This window comes from Sciurus vulgaris (assembly GCF_902686455.1).
Source record: "Sciurus vulgaris genome assembly, chromosome: 1".
NCBI classification, from domain to species: Eukaryota; Metazoa; Chordata; class Mammalia; order Rodentia; family Sciuridae; genus Sciurus; species Sciurus vulgaris.
This window is the reverse complement of record NC_136461.1, coordinates 138,653,809-138,673,354: the sequence shown is the minus strand read 5'-3', so window position 1 is coordinate 138,673,354 and position 19,546 is coordinate 138,653,809. Positions and strand designations below refer to the sequence as shown.

At 39.8% G+C, this 19,546-nt stretch overlaps 1 protein-coding gene across 1 annotated transcript in view; it reads right to left on the bottom strand.

The window, feature by feature from the left end:
• Positions 1 to 763: 763 nt before the first annotated feature.
• Positions 764 to 19,546, bottom strand: part of CLVS1 (clavesin 1) — a 214,762-nt gene continuing 195,979 nt past the window's right edge. Inside the window, exon 6 of the mRNA XM_079156174.1 lies at positions 764 to 1,072. Within this exon, the coding sequence (XP_079012300.1) occupies positions 985 to 1,072 (88 nt within the window). The 3' untranslated portion in view covers positions 764 to 984. The remainder of the gene's footprint in view (positions 1,073 to 19,546) is intronic.

Genomic DNA, 19,546 nt, shown 5'->3' with positions numbered 1-19,546 from the left:
TCCTGCATTTCTGGTCTTCTCTTATCTCAGTACTTGCATATTTAGCCATCCATGATTGGATATCTACCCATTCAGCAATGGCTGGACCATTTCTCCATACCTTGAATGGTTGCAGGAGGATGGGGGTTTAAATGGTTTGGTAGCACATTTCTTTGCTGTAGTTGCCCAAGTGAACCAATTTGAATGGATTTATTAATCAATGATATGTTTTTTTCAAAGAGACCCCTGCTCTCTGCAGACACATTCTGGGTTAATAGGTTCTCAGGATGCCTGTGGTACATCACATTGCTAAGATGAAATAATCATATTTCAAACTGCATGTGCCATCCTTGAAGTCAGCTCATATTATACAGCTGGTAACCTGACAAAAAGATATGAAGTCGAAATCATTTTTTGTAGCACGTAGAAATAAGAAAACTTTGCAAATAGCCAGACCTATGAGAATGTGCTCTTAGGCTGAGCAATTTGATGCTGGTGAGGAGGTCAAAGAAAATAATTCAATAAGAATGGAAATTAGTGGAGATACTGTTGTCTCAGGGCTCTGCATTGCATTAATCTTGATACTCCTGTCTGCACAGTTTGACACTGATATATTCAGTTGAAAAAACTGAATATTCCTGTGTGATTCCTCAGAAAAATCATTGTCCTAATACAGTGTGTAAATCAAATTTAGTTTTTCACTTTTCTAAATTCATTTAATACCTTAAATATGTGGGGAGAGAGAATATTTTTTCCATAAAAGCCAAAAGCCTTGCCCTTTAAAAAATAAATGAATAAAAATTAAAAAAAAAAAAGCCACTCTCAAATCCTGGTCCAACTTTGGCTGCTCAGACCCTTGGCTGGTGACAGTCATCTCTGGGGTCAAGAGTGGAGGACCTCGTGTCGAGCCAGATGCACGTCCATGTAGGTCAGTTGCGCGTGTGCTTCCTGGGCAGCTGATAGCACTGAAGGCCGGTGTGCAGGAGCATCAGGGTGACTTGGGGTTCAGTCCAGAGCCAAGAGTGGCTGAGTGTTCTCATTCTCTCCCTTCTCCTCATGTTTCAGCGTCCCAGCTTCTACCACAGACTGAGATCTAAGGAGGAAGGAGAGAAAAACACATTTATAAACAACTCATGGTGGCAACAATTTTGAAGCTTTGTGTGCATTTTGAATTTCTATTCCCCTCTTTAATCAAGACATTCAAACTAACTACTTAATTTTTCCCTTTGGGAATATGTTTCTCCTGCATTTTCTACACCATGGTTTTATGGAGAGAAACATATTGGAGTCTTGGGATCTTCACAGAAATTTCTTCTGTTGGGAGAAAGGACACAGGTATTCTAGCCACAATTCTGCCCCTGTGTCTAAACATTCTGTGGATCTTGGGATGTATAACACAAATTTTTAATGGATTTTTAGTGTTTTGGTGTACTTTGTAAACACTTTGTTCTTGAGGTTATCAGAAACTTATAATGTTAAGACTAGGTTTTGAAATTAGATGAGATGGATTCATTTACTGCTGTGATGGGGCAGAGGAAGCCCTACATAGTAGTTTAGAGTCAGCTCTTTGACACATTTCCTGTGCATTTTTCTTCGTTTTAGCTAAGAACACAGTGTGTGTGTGTGTGTGTGTGTGTGTGTGTGTGTGTGTGTGTGTGTGTGTGTGTGTAAGGGGCATTGATTGATGCAAGGACCTGAAAAGCTGAAAATTCATAAGACATTAAAACAAGCAATAAAAGAAAACCAGAGGAGCACAGTCGCCAACATTGGCGACCTCCTTCCAGCACCTTGGACAGCTGCCTAACTACTTTGCCCTGAGGCCTTCGTGAGACTAGAGCAGACTGGTTGTCATTTACTTTTAGAAACTTAAACCATATTTCTCTTACTCTGTCATGTGGATTGATTTTATTTTACTACATAGCATGTGAACCAGAGGCAGTTCAACGTTCATCTAAGTAACAGCTGAAGATTCTTCTAGGTCGACCTGGTAGAAAATCCTTAGTAAGGGGTCATACACACCTCCTCTTGAACATATTCATCTTGAGAAACCTTCTCCCCTATACTCCTCTGAAGTTTTCCCTTGAATTGAATTCTAATCTGCCTTTTCAAAACTTTAGGTACTATTTCTGGCTCTGCCTTGGATCCATCAAATTACCACCAGACCTCTTTAATCATGGGAAATTGGTTCCTGGATCCCTGTGGATATCAAAATCACAAATGCTCAAGACCTTTATATAAAGTGGCATAGTATTTGCATACAACAAATGCACATCCTCTTGTATACATTAAATAATCTCTAGATTACTTATGATACCTGTTACAATAGACATTATGCTGTGTTGTTTAGGGAATGATGATTAGAAAAAAATGTTTATAACTGTTTAGTACAAATAAAACATAAACGTTGTAGACCTAAATACACAGTATGCAACAGCAGCAATGTAACTTTTTTCCCTGAAAATACTTTCCATCTGTAACCAGTCAAATCCATGATATGGAACCCACGATACAGAAGATTGACCATCTGTACCATCCATCCAGTAGTCCTCATAACAATCCTTTAAATATTTGTCTTGTGCCTTCCAGCCCTACCACACCACTCACAAAGGTTAATCAAATACCTCTTGTGACAAGATCTCTAGAACTCACTACCTCCATACTCTTCTGTCTCTACTAGTTGTGTGGATTGCTCATAGTATTCCCAGTGTGACCTCAGAGTAGGGTGAAATTATTGCTCCTTTTATGTTTTTATTTTTTATTTTGGTATACTTTATTGAGAATTATATTAGCCTTTCTGTCACTAATGTGACAAAGACAACAGAAAAGCTGACTATATTTACACATACTGCTGTTCCCCCATTTCTCTCCCATTTTGAAGGTGCATGGTTGAGTACTAAATTTTATCTTTGAATTTGCCTATGTCTCCAACCTATCTCAATTATTTTGGGTCCTACATTTCTTAATACATTCAAGTTATTATCAGTGACTTTAATGAGTACTGAATTTGTGTCTACACTTTCCATTACCCTACTATGGGAATCATTTATGGAGAAAACCAACAAATCCCCAAATAATGAGTTTTTAATCATCTGTTCACCCTGACTAATGCTAAGAAATGTTTAAGAATAGCTGATAGCAAAGACTATGCCAAAGACTATGAACAAATGTACAGAAACCGTCATTCTGTTGTGGAAACACTGCTTCAGCTACCCAGCCATAAACCTACAGATAGATTTGCATTCACTGAATACTCACTCTAATCCCAGCAGCTGGGTAGAGGCTGTTGGGACAGGGAAATTGTTAGTAGCTAAAGAAGAAAAGGAAGACAGTGGAAATCTATCATTCACACAGTGACATCATTCACCATCTTTGTTCATGTGACAAATACTCTCCCCTCCACAAGGAGTAAAACTGGGGCTGACATATATTTCTTTCAGTGATATACTATAAGTGAAGAGTTGGAATACAGGTTATCCTATTTCAGCCAATAATCTGAATGCCTTAATTGAATGTTAAGTATTATGGTTTAGATGTGAGGTATCCCCCAAAAGCTCATGTGTGAGACAATGCAAGAAGGTTTGGAGAAGAAATAAATTGCGTTATAGCCTTAAACTAATCAGTGAATTAATCCCTGATGGTAACTGGAGGTAGGTGGGGTGTGGCTGGAGGAACTGGTTCATTGTGAGCTGCTTCCCTTCACCACACTCTTCCACCATGGTGTTCTGCCTCATCTCAAGCCCCGAAGAATGGAGCCAGCCTTCCATGAACTAAGCCCTTTGACCATAAGCCCTCAAATAAACTTTATCCCTTTACAGTTGTTCTGGTCGTGTCCTTTAGTCACAGTAGCAACAATAGCTGACTAAAACAGTAAGTTACAACAAAATAATTATCAGATGCTGAGTATAAGGAGCTAAACATAAAATTTTTTTCCTGGTCTGTGTTCTCCCTGGGTGAGAAAATTTCCATAGCCTCTTTACATTCAACATGACTCTATTTAGTTAATCACACATAGAACATTTGATATAAGTAACATGCTATATTATGAATATTTGAAATTCACTTGGAAAAAGTTGAAAAAAATGTTACTTTTCAAAGAATCTAATGTTTGAAAAAAGACTCCAAAGAAAAACCTGTATTAAATCTTGTCCTTAGTTCGTTTGGGTGAGTTAAAATATTCTCTGGGAAAACTAACAAATTGCTGATTGATAAAAATGTCTCCACAACTTCTAAAACATGGTACCCTTAGTTCCTGAGCCAAGCAGAAGCCACTTACCCTGAGGTTTTGTTGTCCCATTCACTCTTGGTGGTGACCTCTCCATTCAGTGACTTTGCTTCTCACAATGAGCATAACACTTCTGCTAAAATAAATATTTCTCTTGGGTCCTCTTTCCACACTGAAAGCCAACTTAACTTCAAGGGCAGGCAGGGGACTGATTTGTGTTATTTCAGCCCTCATTATATTAGTGGGGCAACAGGCAACCCAAAGAAGTTTTCATTATAGCTTTATAGCCATATTTTTTTCCTCCTATTTTTTCCTGTCTGCCTCTTTCTCTCTCTTTTCTTCCCTCCTTCCTTCTCTACATCCACTCTTATCTCTCCTTCTTATCTTTTTTTCCCTGACTTTTCCCAAATTTGGAATTTTCTCCATTTTGTCACTTAAAATCTAGGATGTGGCTTAATTTCTACTGATTCCAATGATGATTAAATTCCAGGAAAAAAAAAAGATAAATATGGAAAATATTGGCCATGAGCCAGTCCTTTCTGCATAGATCTACAACTGAACTGAGAGTTCTGTTCTCAGGCAGAAACTAAACTAAACTAAACTTCATTTAGCTGCCTTAACTCAACAGCTTACTGTCACCTGTATTTTTCTCACCAGTGAATTGCCTTGCCTTCTTGAGCTATGTGCACCCCTGTAAGGGAGACAGAATCTCTGTTCTTCAACCCCAGGCATTCACCAGGGGTTTCAGGGATGCCAGGGCCACACAGCTTCAAAGGTGGTTCAGCTGGATCCTCATTTGCATCATGACCTTCCATTCATTTTCCAGGGATCAACCTCATCACTACATCAGGAAGTATTTCAGCACTGCTTTTATTTCTTTACATTAACAATTGATTTGACTTAGTGGCAGAGCATAGAATTGTCTGACACCTAGTTGAGCCCACTGAAGGACTTCTAAACAGAAATAAAGATTTATTTTTTCTTTTAAAAAGATAAAGCTAAGTAATTCTATTGAGCATTTTTTTTTCTTCCAATAACTTCTAGTGTCCAGGAAATCCACATCATGAATTTTTTGGTCTTGTATGAATACCCCTCTTCATGTGTAAAATGCAGATATGAAAAGGCCCACATTATGGGGGTGGGAATAATGATGTTTTGATCAATTAAGGCACATAAAATATTTATTCCAGTGTCACCTGGGTATACAGGCAGATAATTTTAGTTATTATTTTCCCCATTTTTATGGTTTGGATAGTATATGCCTCTCAAAAGCTCAAGTGTTGAGGGCTTAGTCTCAGCTGATGGCACTAATTTTGAGGTGGTGGAAACTTTAGGAGGTAAAGCCTCATTGGAGGAAGTAGGTCACTGAGGGAATGAATGCTCTTGAAGGGGAGATTGGGATGTTGGTGCCTTTCTCTTTCTCCCTTTGCTTCCTGACTGCCATGAGGTAAGTAGCTCCCGCACCATGTTTCTGCCATGATGTACTGTGTGCTGCTACAGGTCCAAAGCAATATAGCCAAGCAACCATGAACTGAAACCTCAAAACCAGGAACCAAAATGAACCTGTCCTCCTTTCAAGTTATTTAACCCAAGTATTTTACCACAAAATAGTTAACAAACCCATTTACACATAAGAAAATTAAGGTCCAGAAATACTGAGTTTATTTATGAATCGAGTCATGAAGCAAGAATTAAGTTCCAACTTCCTATAGCCCCATTATAAAACATAATAGTTTGTGCTGCCACATGACATAATCTGATAGTAAATGAAAGACTAACATTTCAAAATGGATAAAGACTAATATTTTAAGAATTCAAAATAAGCGATGAAACTATTCCACATGAAAACTAACCTTATTACCTTACTTTGTATCTTATAATTTTTAGAAGTAACAGAAATTTCCATCTGCTTCCCAGTTATTTATGTAGCGTTGAGAGCAGTGTAGTTGTAGTTGCTTTCAACTGTAGAAAGCAATATGGGGTTTCTTTCCATATAATGTCTTAAATAACACCCTTGATTAGAAGATTTAAAGAATATTTGTATGACATATATTCTTCTGTTCAGCTACCAGACTCTTTATTATCAGAATCATCCTAGCAGGCAATATGATTGTGCTCAGTGGGAACAATTAATGCTTACTGAACCAGATAAATACATTAAAAAATTTTTAGTAAAAGAGAAGCTTAAGTATTTCTCAAATAAAGCACCAAATCCTTTCCTTTCAAAGTGAAAAAATAAAAAAATAAATCTCCCTCTACTTTGACAATACAATTTGTCACCATTTATTAAAATGAATATAAACAATCCAAGGAAAATAAATATTCTATTCTTAAAGCAAGTCAAACATTCAACTCAAAGCTATTACCTACATGTACCGTAACTCACATTTTAATATATCATGTATTTCTATTAAAATGTGTTGGGCTTGGGCACAAACTACCCATCTTATAAGAAAGAAGAAACACCCAAGAGAATACATAAATCTTCAAAAGGGGAAATGGTAGGTTGCTTTCATGAAATTGGGCTCACATATAAGTAGACTAGAGTTGACCTATCCAGTGAAAGGCCTTAATCACAGGTAGTCAACCGGGGACTTGAAAGTGGGCCAAACCAAATGGAGATGATCTGTAAAGGTAATGTACACACGGAGTTTTGAAAACTTGGTATGAGTAAAAGAATGTAATATTAATATTTCTTTAGGATTATGTATGTAGCACCTACCTAGCAAGGTGTGAGACCTGGTCTGATCTTCAGCATCACACGCACACTAAAAAAGATAAATTGTGTATACACACACACACACACACACACATTCATGTATATTTCTTTAAATTACATATTGAAATTATAATATTTTGCATACATTGTACTAAACTAACCATTGAAATTAATTTCATATGTTTCTTTGTGTTCTGTAATGTGGTCATAAGAAAACAAATTTAGATTAGTAGCTCGTATTGTGTTTCCACTGGATAGTGCTGATCTAGAGCCTAATGTACTCCATTGTGCTGTGACTGAGCCTAGAATAAGCTACTAATCCTTATTTATACAGCCATAGCTATTTTAAAGAGCCATAGTGGATATCAACATCATCATTGTCTGTCATCCCTAACATTCATTGCTGAGCCCTTCCACCATATTAACTCATCCAGTTCTCACACCGCCACACAAAGCCCCATGTGACAGTAGAGTGAATCCTGAATCTCACTTGTTGCTTGAGTTCTAATTATGTACTTGACTAGATTAGATTCCATTCATCCATTATTTTTCAAGATGAGCTTGAAACTTTATCTTTAATTATACCTCTAAATTAGTAAGTTTTACTTCAGAAATGAGCAATCGTGCTTATTTCCATTTTTCAAAGTATTTGCTTATGTTGTTTCTTTCACCCAAATTATTATTCCTCTTACTTTTTTGTTCAGGCTAACTCTTCCATTTGTGCTTGAAAATAGTTAAGCTTCATTTTTCAAAATTCTACAACTCCAACTTCAATTTAAGCTACTTTGTTTATCAATGACACAGCTGAAGGAAAGATAGTTTTCTCAATCCCTTAAGATAGGTTTCCCTCTTTTGTGAGGTTATAGAATTGCTACTGTAGCATGGAGTGTGATATAATGAACTTAGCTAAGGATTAGGTATCCCTTCTTGTATCCTGTGTCACTAACTCTCTGTACCACTATGAAGCAAGTTACTTAGCTTCTCTGATTCCAAAAATAATTATGATCTTATCTAGAATGACACTTTAGCACCAAGTTTTCATTAACACTGCCAGTCTGGGTTACCCTCAACATTTTTTCTTAAAATAGTTAAACTTCATTTTTCAAAATTCTACAACTTAAACTTTAAGCTAATTTGTTCAAAAAGTCTACTTATCCCTCTACCTCAACATTTGTTTTACCTCCTTCTAGAAAATCATAGAAATAATAAAAATGACAGATTTTGGACAGATGCAGAAAGGCTTTCCTTAGGTTGGTATCTGCCAAATACGTTTAGGTTTCATAAATTTTTTTAAAAATTATCTTTAAAAATATTTTTGTAAGGAACAAGGCTGTAACTATTTCTCCCCTGATTCTGCCCCCTCCCCACACACCATTTTGTAATCTAGATTGTTAACTTTCTTGTCAGTCTTTGGTCCAATTAACCCGCAGACTTTCACTATTTAAGGGTAATTCCCCACTATTTGCTCTCTTTTGTTCTCTCACTTTCACTCTCACTCACTCTCTCACTCTTTCTCTATTTCGCCTTTAAGAGCAGACACTTTGTTTTCTGCTAATAAAGTTTCATGTGTGCATTCCCATGTCCAGAGTGGTTTCTGGGTGCTTTCATTGGTGCCATGACTTGGATGGGTTCTTCTACTGCCACTTAGGAAGTGGAATCCCATCTGACACCCCAGACCCCCTGACTTTGGTCTCACTTTCCATTTGCCCAGATGCTTGGTTGTACATCCACCTCTGGCTTCAGATTGGTGAGTTTTCCCCTAGGTTGACTTAAATACTCCTCTGCTGACTTGAGATGTGACCATCGATCATCCAGCACCCTTGAGGTGGTTGAGGAGTGGGGGTTCCCCCAGCTACAACTTTTATAGTTAAGACTGGCCTCCTTAGTTGATGTTATCTGACAAGTGGGTCCCTGATCTTTATGGTGGAGATTCTCTCTAAGGGTTGAAGTTCCTCTTTCTTGAAAATCCTGGTGTGAGGTCCTCAACTCTCTTGGCTTTTGTCTGGCACACACTGATGGGGGTGACTTCTCCCCTTATTTTGCTGCCTTCTTGTCTCCAGCCAATTAGTCTGTGACCTTGGGATGCCTTGGACACTGACTTGGCTGTTTCTCAGTCTCCACTATGGGATCTAGGTTATCCATTCTGGCATTCACCCTTGGGACATTTACTAGAAAATCTTAAATCCCTTCACCTGATCTCTGACCTAGAGCCATCAAAACTTATTTACTTGTGTAATGATATTTGGTCACAGTATCCTTTGGATAATCAATCTAGGTGGCTGGTTAATGGCACTTTGGATACTAACGTTTTGAGGGATTTGTACAACTTCTTTGAATGAATGGCAAGTGGAAAGAAATTCTTTACATTCAAGCTTGCTCTTTCTTGAGACTAAACTCGATTTTTACTCTTCCTACAAACCCGAACACCTCCTTTTGGCTTCTTCCTCTCCTAATCCCTCCTCCTTCTCCATCCTCCACCCAGCTAATGAACTACCCCCATACTAGTCTCCTGCGGGAGAAACCTTTCCGGCCTCTGCTCCTCCATCTTCTTTGCCCTGCTTTGTTTCTGCTTCTGCCTCCTATACAGCCTGCCTAGTCCTCCTGTCACACAATCTCACTCACATGTTCTAGTCCCCCTACAGGAAGTGGCTGCTGTGGAGGGAGTGATCAGAGTCCCTGTTCCTTTTTTGCTTTCTGATCTTTCCCAGATAGAGAAGTGGCTAGGTTCCTTCACTTCAAACTCTGTGAACTATATCAAAGAATTCCAGTATCTTATACGGTCATGTCTAGCATCTTAACCCCTGAGGAGTGCAGGAGATTCTGGGATCAGGTGCACAACTTTTCAGATGAGGTTCACCAATCAACCTCAACCCATCCCATTGGGGCTGAAGCAGTACCAGATAGGGAACCCCAAATGGATCCCTATAATACGGGGATCAGGTGTTTGCAGCAGGACCAGTTCCAAATTTGTGTCCTTGCAGATCTCTGTAAGGCTGCCATTGAACCTATTAATTATGATAAACTTCAGGAAGTAATACAGGACAAGACTGAAAATCCATCTACCTTTCTGTGTCACCTCACAGAGGCCATACTCAAATATGCTAACCAGGACCCTGAAACCCCAGAGGGAGGACAGATACTCATGACTTTTTTTTTTTTTTTTTCTCAAAGTTACCAGGGCATAAAGGCTAAATTGGGTTGATTGGATAGGGGACTCCTCACCCCACAGTCAGAGGTTCTAGTGGTGGCATTTAGGGTGTTTAACAGAAGGGAAGAAAAAAAAACAAAAAACTAAAATCCTTTCAGTCAGATAGACCTGCCCAGTTGATCACTACTAGGGGCACCCTCCAGGCCTATTTCAAGTGTGGAAAAGAGGGCCATTGGGCACGAGCTTGTTCCAATCCCTGGCAGCCCCCAGGTCTTTGTCCAAAATGCCACCACCCAGGATACTGGGCAGTGGCTTGCCCTGATGCTCAGAGAAGTGCTAGGTCACCTTCACCCCCTTCCCTCAGTGACTTACTGTGATTGGCCATGAATGACTACAGGGGCCCAGGACTTTTACACCTGAAGACCGTCACTGTTCAAGAGCCCCGGTGACACTTATGGTGGCAGGCAGGCAGTTTCCTTTCCTTATGGATACTAGAGCCACCTTTTCAGTGCTGCAGGAGTTTTGGGAACCCACTTCCCCTGCCAAATCCTCTACTGTCAGGGTAGAGGGAAACCATACCACTCCCTACAAACCCCTCCAATAAGTTGCCATATCAGACAAATATGCTTTACTTGTTCCTTTTTGATAATTCCTATGTGTTCCATTTCCCTCCTGGGAAGGAACATTCTAACCAAATTGGGTGCCTGTATTTCCTTCTCAACCATCATGCACCTCCTCCAAGACTCCTCTGCTAATCCTCTTCTCATGACCTTGCAGGAACATACAACTCAACCTGAGTCTTCATATCCCTTCTTCCCTCCCTTGTTAACCCCAAGGTTTGGGATACCCACACACCCTCTGTAGCTACATGCTCACCTGTACTTATTTGCTTGAAGGATCCAACATCCTACCCAGCTCAGGTCCAATATCCCCTTCTCCAAAGGAGCCTCTTAGTACTTCAAAAAGTCCTCCAGGATTTAAGGCAGAAAAGTTTCCTGCATCCCGCCAACTCACCTTATAACACTCCTATCCCGGCTATTAAAGAGCTTAATGGATCTTACAGTTTTGTGCAAGGTCTGTGCATCATCAACTTGGCAGTTGTCCCCATGTTCCCCAGTGTGCCCAATCCTTATACCTTGCTTTCCTCTATCCCTTCCTCCACCACATACTTTTCTTGTGTTGGATTTTAATGACACCTTTTTTACTGTCCCTCTTCATCCTGACTTGCAGGATCTCTTTGCTTTCACCTGGACAGATTCTCTCAGTCAACTTTCTTTTCAGCTGACCTGGACAATTCTCCCACAGGACTTCAGGATAATCCTCACCTCTTTGGCCAAACACTGTCAAATGATCTTGCTTCTCTTACTTTCATTTCCTCCTCTCTCTTATAGTATGTCGATAATCTTCTTTTATGTAGTCCCTCTCTCAAGGACTCTCAAGGAGACACTATTAAGTATCTAAATTTTCTGATTGACAGAGATTATAGGGTCTCTTCAGCAAAGCGACAACTTTCCCAGCCTCAGGTTATTTACTTAGGAATCAGCCTCTCACCTGGATTTAAGGTATCACTGTAGAGAGAAAAGCATTATTGCAGAACATGTCCACTCCATCTACCAAGGAAGAAATTGTTTCCTTTTTAGGGCTAGCAGGATATTTATGATCCTGGACCCCAAATTTTTCCATCCTGGTGGCCCTTTTGTATGAGGCTTCAAAGGGCATTCCCACTGAAACTTTTCTCAACTAAGTGGAAACCCCTTTCCAAATCCTAAGGAAAGCCCTTCTTCAAGCCCCAGCTCTACACCTCCCTGACATCACCAGATTATTCTACCATTTGTCTCTGAGAAAAGTGGGTTTGCTTTGGGGATCTTAGGACACATGTTCAGTCCTACCTTTGGCCCAGTGGCATACCTATCAAAAAGGCTAGACCCCACTGTAAGAGGCTAGGCACCATGTCTTAGGGTATTGTTGCAATATTTGTCTTAACCAGTAATCAAAAACTCTTTCCTTTGGGATTTCCACTGAAGTACTCTCACCTCATCATATGTCTGAGCTGCTTACTTACAAGGGTCTGCAAACTCTACCGCCCTGACAGGTGTTAGCTTTGCAAACTGCTCTTATTGAGGATTCTTCCATTTCCTTTAAGACATGCCCTCCTTTAAATCCAGCCACCCTCTTATCCCTGCCTTCCAATATACATGCTTCAACAACCCATAACTGCCTTGAGATTCTGGAAGAATTATTTCCCCGCCCCTCCAATGTTCAGGAGTGGGCCTTACACAACCCTACTTTTGAATGGTTCACTGATGGGGGCTTTTTTCTCCATGAAGGGATCCAATGGGCTGAATATGCCCCATTGTCTCCCTGGAGAAGATCATAGAGTCAGGACCACTACCTAACAACACCACCAACCAACAGGTAGAACTAATTACCTTCACTCGCACATTCACCCTCGCAAAGGGAGAATCTCTCACAATCTGTACTGACTCTAAATACGCTTTTCATATTATCCTTTTCCATGCCACTATTTGGAAAGAGAGGGTCCTTCTTACCACAAAAGGGAACTCCATCACAAATTCTAGCTACATCCTCAACCTCCTTGAGGCTGTTCACCTCCCGGCAACCATAGACCTTGTACATTGCTGAGCTGATCAGACAGACCAAACATTCATCTCTTCAGGCAACAACAAAGCAGATAAGGAGGCTAGAAGAGTGGCCCTATCATCCACACCAGCCCCTATTACGATTCTTCATGATCCCTTACCTCCACTGCCTCCCAACAGGGAGATACTTTCCTCCCTCCATCATCTATTTCACCCCAACTTTTCATCCCTCTCACAATTTGCTAAGACTCATTTGCAACTATCCTCCTCTGATATTTCATTTCTGAAAGAACTCTCCACCACATGTGAAGTTTGTCTACGAACCAATTCTACAACCATCAGATCTCCTACTTTTCTGACTCACCAGACCTGTGGTGCCATTCCAGGGGACTTGATTTCCAGCAACTTGATTTCACTCATATGCCCATAGTAAAAAATACCTTTTGGTTATGGTAGACACCTTCTCAGGATGGGTTGAAGCCATCCCCACCTCCAAGAAAGGGGCACTAACTGTCTCTACCTTATCCTTCATGAAATCATTCCTCGCTTTGGAGTGCCTACCTCCTTTCAGTCATATAATGGGCCTGAATTCATTTCCCAAGTTTTCCAACTACTTGCCAAGGCTTTTGGAGTCCCTTGGCACTCCATATTCCCTTTTAGCCAAGGTCATTGGATAAAGTAGAACAAACAAACCAAACTCTTAAAAATGTTTTGACCAAACTTTCTTTAGAAATTCACCTTGACTGGGTTAAACTCCGGCCTCTTGTTCTTCTGCATCTTTGCTCATTCCCAAAGAAATCCACCAATATTTCCCCTTTTGAGCTGATATATGATTGTTGCATTCTTCCCCCTGGGATAATGCCCCATTTCCTTCTCATATATTTATTCCTCTCCTAAACCACATTTGGGCATTTCTATGGGGTTACGCCGATTCCTCCCTGCCTAGACCCTTGTCTGACCTCTTGGTTCAACCTTGTCAAATAGGAGACCAAGTTCTTATCTCTCCTCCTCAGGCCACAGCCCTTCTATCTTCCCACCTGGTGATTCTGAGTACGCCAATGGCTGTCAAGTTGTGAGGTTTGCCAAGATGGCTACACATTTCTCAGGTAAGCTCTATTCTCGATCCACAAACACCTTTCCAGGTTATAACCCTCAGGTTTCTTCCAACCAGTACTTGGCCACCCCAGTGGAACCTCTCTGCCTCAGACTGAAGGCCATTAAGCCTTCTACCCTTCTCCCCATTCCAGGCCAAAGACTAGAATACCGAGGCACCAGACAACTACACCCAGCCATGAGGACTGTACTGATAGTTTCATTCTTGCCTTTCTTGCCATTCACCCTGTCTGCTATTTTTTTTTAACTATTAGATTTTTTCCTAATAGATCTGTCCAGTTTGTATTACAGGACTATCAGGACATTATAAAGGATGAACCAGAGTCTCACTACAAGTGCACTCCCTAGGGGAACTATCCACTCCTCAACCCCTGCCTACTGCAATGACATCCCCTTCCCCTAAATCAGTTCTACACCCATGTCCAGCAAGAAGCAGTCATTGAAGATGGATCTGTGCCCATATGCCCAAAAGTGATCTTATAAAAACAAAAATGGGGGGATATAAGGAACAAGGGTGCAGCTATTTCTCCCCGATTCTGCCCCCTCCCCACACAACATTTTGTAATCTACATTGTTAACTTTCTTGTCAGTCATTGGTCTAATTATCCCATGGGCTTTCACTATTTAAAGGTCATTCTCCTGCTATTTGCTCTTTCTTTTCTCTCTCATTTTCACTCTCTCTCACTCACTCACTCTCTCACTCTTTCTCTCTTTTTTGCCCTTAAGAGCAGACACTTTGTCTGCTAAAAATTTTCTTGTGTGAGTTCCCGCATCCAGAGTGGTTTCTGGGTGCTTTCAATTTTCACTTCCAACAGTTTCTAAGTATTTAATTCAAAGCTTTCCAGTGCTACTTAAGAAGTATTTTCCTATGACATTGTTAAAATATTTTAGTTTATTTAAAGTATTGCATTGCTGCACATTCTCTGTGCAGCAATTTCCTATTGCAGAGAGTAGCAGCCTCTCTCAAGGCTGACCTGCAGTCATTAAGCATACTCCAGATGTGCACAAAAATTCCGGTCAGCACTCAGTAACTCTTGTTTGTCACTTCTGAAATCAGCTTGAGACTGTTTTGGAAAAGAAAATTTCAAAACACATTTTATCTGGATATTTTTAGAATTATCCACAGAAGAGTTTTCTATCTCTACAGCTGTTCATCATCATCAGCCACAACCATTTATTGAGTACTTCCTATGTACCAGCTTCTACACTGAGTATTTAGTCTGAATTATATTTGTTTAATCCTCAGAGTAATTTTCTAAAGTGAGATTTATTAATTCCATTGGAAGGATCAGGAACCTAAAGGTTTCAGTTAGTTATGGAATTAGAATGGGAACCTAAATCTGACTCTAATCCACATTCTTAAACACTATGTTTAAGAAACATGGTGCACAAGAAATACCTGCAATTTGGTTAGAAACTATAAGGCAGAAGCCTGTATGTTCTTATCAATGAATTTAATATTCAAATACTTTTTTTTTTTGAGGCGGGGAGTATTGGGGGTTGAACTCAGGGGCACTCAACCACTGAGCTACATCTACAGCCCTATTTTGTATTTTATTTAGAGACAGGGTCTCACTGAGTTGCTTAGCACCTTGCTTTTGCTGAAGCTGGCTTTGAACTCGTGATCCTCCTGCCTCAGCCTCACAAGATGCTGGGATTACAGATGGGCACCACCACCCCTGGCTAATATTTAAATTCTTATAGATGCAGTCCTCTCATTAGTATTGATGAATCCAATAGTTAACATAATCATATATTACTTACAAAACCTTTATTTTAGGCACAGTGAATGAAATCAGAATAAAGCAGATCTTCATCGAAAAACAAAAATGCTCTAAGAATCAAAGGTTATAGAATTATACATTAATTTCGAGTTAACAGTCAGATACTTAATAATACTTTAAGATCCTTTCTTCCCAATGTACAGCATTCACCCAGCTACCTCAGAACACTAGTGGAGAACAGCAGTCAATTCTGTGAGTTGATTAGAGAAGATAAAGGGAAGCAGATTAGATTTAACTGAGAACAGAGCTCAGTTGCCAGAGACAAATCAGTTCAGAAACAGAGATAGGGAGGAGGGCTGGGAGAAAGAGACAAGGAAGGCCTTTGTGAAACCAGAAGTTGCAATTGGACATTTTGCTTAATTTACATACAAAAGGGCTTATTGTTCTTTATGAAACTGCATTCCAGCCTAATGAACTCACCTGTCTCTGTTTTTCAACTATAAAATGAGTTAAATGATGCCATATTTTCCACAGAGCCATGAAAGATAAAAAATATAATGAAGTCCTTAAAGCTCTTTGAAGGAGAAATTATTTAAACTAGACATGTTTATCATTTTTCTAACACATTCCTGAGTATGATGGTTCTGAACATGAACTGAATACCTTATCTGATAACAGAGATAGTCCATGTTTATGCACTTGAAGAAAGTGGAAGACCACAAACCAAGAAAATAAAGTTGTAGATTATTTACACTATAAACTATTCTTAATTTTACTAAGCAATTGAGCAAAGAATTCTTCAACTCAATAGAGTCACTCTGTCACACCCGACTTGTGAGAGTATCCAAGGTCACGAGTAGAGTGTGCTTCATAGGAACCCCAGGTATCTGAGCAAGATCTGTGGAACTCTTAGAGGCCTCATCTGTATCTGAACAAGTCTTCTTTCTTTGAAATCACTCAGTATTCTGTGTGCATAGGTTTATTGAGCTTTGAGAATTGGGACGCACTACTACATGCATTTTGATGTGAGTTTATGTATTTTGAGATGGTCAGAAGGAACATTAGATTTATGCATTTCTAGCATGTAGATATTTCTGGAAGGTTTTTCTTTCCTATTGCCAATCAGAACTTAGATAGCAGCACAGTAAATGACTGCAGGTGCTTATACCACCTGCTTTGAATAGACTCATTTTTCTTTAGAATTAGACTAGCATGAAAGGCTGTCAGTCAGTATTAGAGCATCCCTAATTATCACACTCCCTCAGAAACTGGTGGTTCACACCTCTGTGAAGTTCCTGTGATGGAACTAGAATACAATATTCTGAAGCAGGTAGAAAAATCCCAGAAGCTGCCAGTAGTTGAGAAGATATTGATGACTCAGTTCATGTGCTGGGTGAGTTTGAAAAGGATGGCTAGTGTTCCTGATAAAAACTACCTTTCATGGGTCTGTTTTTTTTTTGTCAAATGAAAGTATGTTAATGGATCTTCTTTGACATTCTCAGCTCGAGTATCTGTTTTCATCCTGAATATCTGTATCTTTCTGAGTGGGAAAGGGGAATAGGGTGCGATGGATGATGCTGCTTTCTAAATCTCTTAGACAGGTGGAAGTGGGGTTGGCAGAATGGAAACAGATATCCAAAACAGGAGCAGTACTTTGAGCACAGGGAAATGCCCAAAGAAGGTGCTCTATTAATCTCTATGGAACGAAGAAATGAAACAATGAATGGTTGAATGAGTGAATGAAGAATGAATATACCAACACTCTAAGAACAGATATGATAGAGACAGAACATTTTACGTAGAATGAAGAGAACTGAATTTCAGATATTTTGCTACCTACCAGGTCAACCATCTGGGGTAAGTCATTTAGGCACTTTGTGCTTCAGTCATTTTATCTATAACAAGGGGATAATAATCTATCCATTTTTATGTATTTTAAATCTATTTTTTCTCTCTTTTCTCTGATGGGGTTCTTTATATTTTGTCTTTTCTTTTTTGGAATTGGGGATCAAACCCAGGGTTTCATGTATGTGAGGTATGCATTTTGCCACTGAGCTACATCCCAGCCCTTAAATCTATTTTTTAAATATATATATATATATATATATATATATTTTTTTTTTTTTTTTTTTTTTTTTTTTTAATTCTCAAAACCCAAATGACTCTTTTCAAAAGCCCTCAGAACAAAGCAGGAAATATCTCTAGGTCAGTTCAGCATGTGAAAAGACCACACTCTGCGGCCTTACCACTCCGAGTGTGGGGCTCAGCCTGGTGCGGTGGTGCACACCTGTAATCCCAGTGACTCAGGAGACTGAGGCAGGAGGATTGCAAGTTCAAAGCCAGCCCTATCAATTTAGTAAGGCCCTAAGTAACTTAGAGAGACCCTGTCTCAAAATAAAAAATAAAAATAACTGGGGAAGTGGCTCAGTGGTAGAGCACCCCTGGGTTAAATCTCCATTCCCCCCCCTCCCCCAACAAAAAGTGTGGCCAAGTCAAGCAGCCTGGGTCTCATCTGGAAGTCAGATTCTCAGGCACACCCCAAATCTACTGAATCAGAATTTGCATTTTTAACCAAAACCGTGTGTGTGTGTGTGTGTGTGTGTGTGTGTGTGTGTGTGTGTGTGGACACAGTTGATGCCTTCATCTTCTAGTTCTTCTTAAAAGGGGACCTCCTTCCCTCACCTCAAATAGAACTGAGAGGATTCACCAGGAGTGGCTCATTCAAATGACATGCCTAATTCCATTCATTCGTTTATTCATTATCTTAAAAGTTAAAAGAACTCATTGAAAGGCCTAATTTATTACTAAAGAAAAGCTCTCTGATTAGAAAAGTCTGTCTTTTTATCTGGGGAATATTTGGAGGAGAAGTATTTCAGAAACTCACAGTTGGGAAACTGAGACTATCTTGCTTTTCTACTTTTCATTTTGTCCATGTCCACGTTGTGAGCTTGTATTATATGTTAAATGAAGAAAGAGGGTGGGGGGAAATTCATGTGGACAAGGACCTGTCACCTGCTTCTGGCACTTGTTTATCTCTCATTTGGCAGAGGATTCTAGGACTCAGCAGTGAAGTCAACAGCTAAACACAGGTAGGAAACCCTTCAAGTGAGTCACAATTGTGCCTTATAGAATCAACAATTACTTATTAGGCCCTTATAGAATTAACAATTATTTATTAATGTAGGTGCTGGTCCACAGGACTTTACCAATCATATAAGCACCTGTTTATAGAGCTAGTGGGACTAATACAGACAAGGAACACAGGAGCAAATAGAAGCTTGGGAAAAACTGCAAAGCACATGCATCAGGGTGCTGAGATAAGGCCTGGGAAATGGGGTCGGGGTCCTGCTACTGCAGTGAGGATGTGTCTTCACCAAGATAAGCATCCAGCAGTGCTGTTCATCTGACCAGTTATCCAACCTCACTCTGTCTTCCACCTGCAGTAAGAACACAGTGTTTGAAGACTCCCACAGTAGCAGGAGAATTATTTGGGTCTCAGGGAGGCCAAGGGCAGCCATGGAATTCACCCTATACTGGATGCTGCAAAGGGCTCTTGCATCAATATCTTTGCCAGCAGTCAGAAACACTGACTGGGGACAGAACAGGGATTTGCAGGCTCAGAGAGGAGCCAGGAATTAAATGTCAGCTAATGAATCTGATTCAATCTGCAAGAACCAGGATGGAAGTGCCATTGTTGATAGTGAATTCAATCACAAATGTATTGCATTTATTCTTTGGCTGAACATCCTTGTGGGAAATAAAGACTTAGAAAAAGGGATGTCGACATAAGTTATTACTTCAGTCATTATGGGATACTCATGTCAGGCTGACCTTGCACCTAACAAAAAGTAAAGCTAACAATAAAGTCGGAGTCTCTGATAAAACAAAACAAAACAAAACAAAATGAATGCAGTGTTCTCTTCCTACCTCTGACCCACAATTACTTTCTCAATACCACCATTTTCAGCACTGCAACTCATTATTCAACCTTAAAGATGTTTCATATACATAATTTAAGCTACATGGATGATTACTGTGATT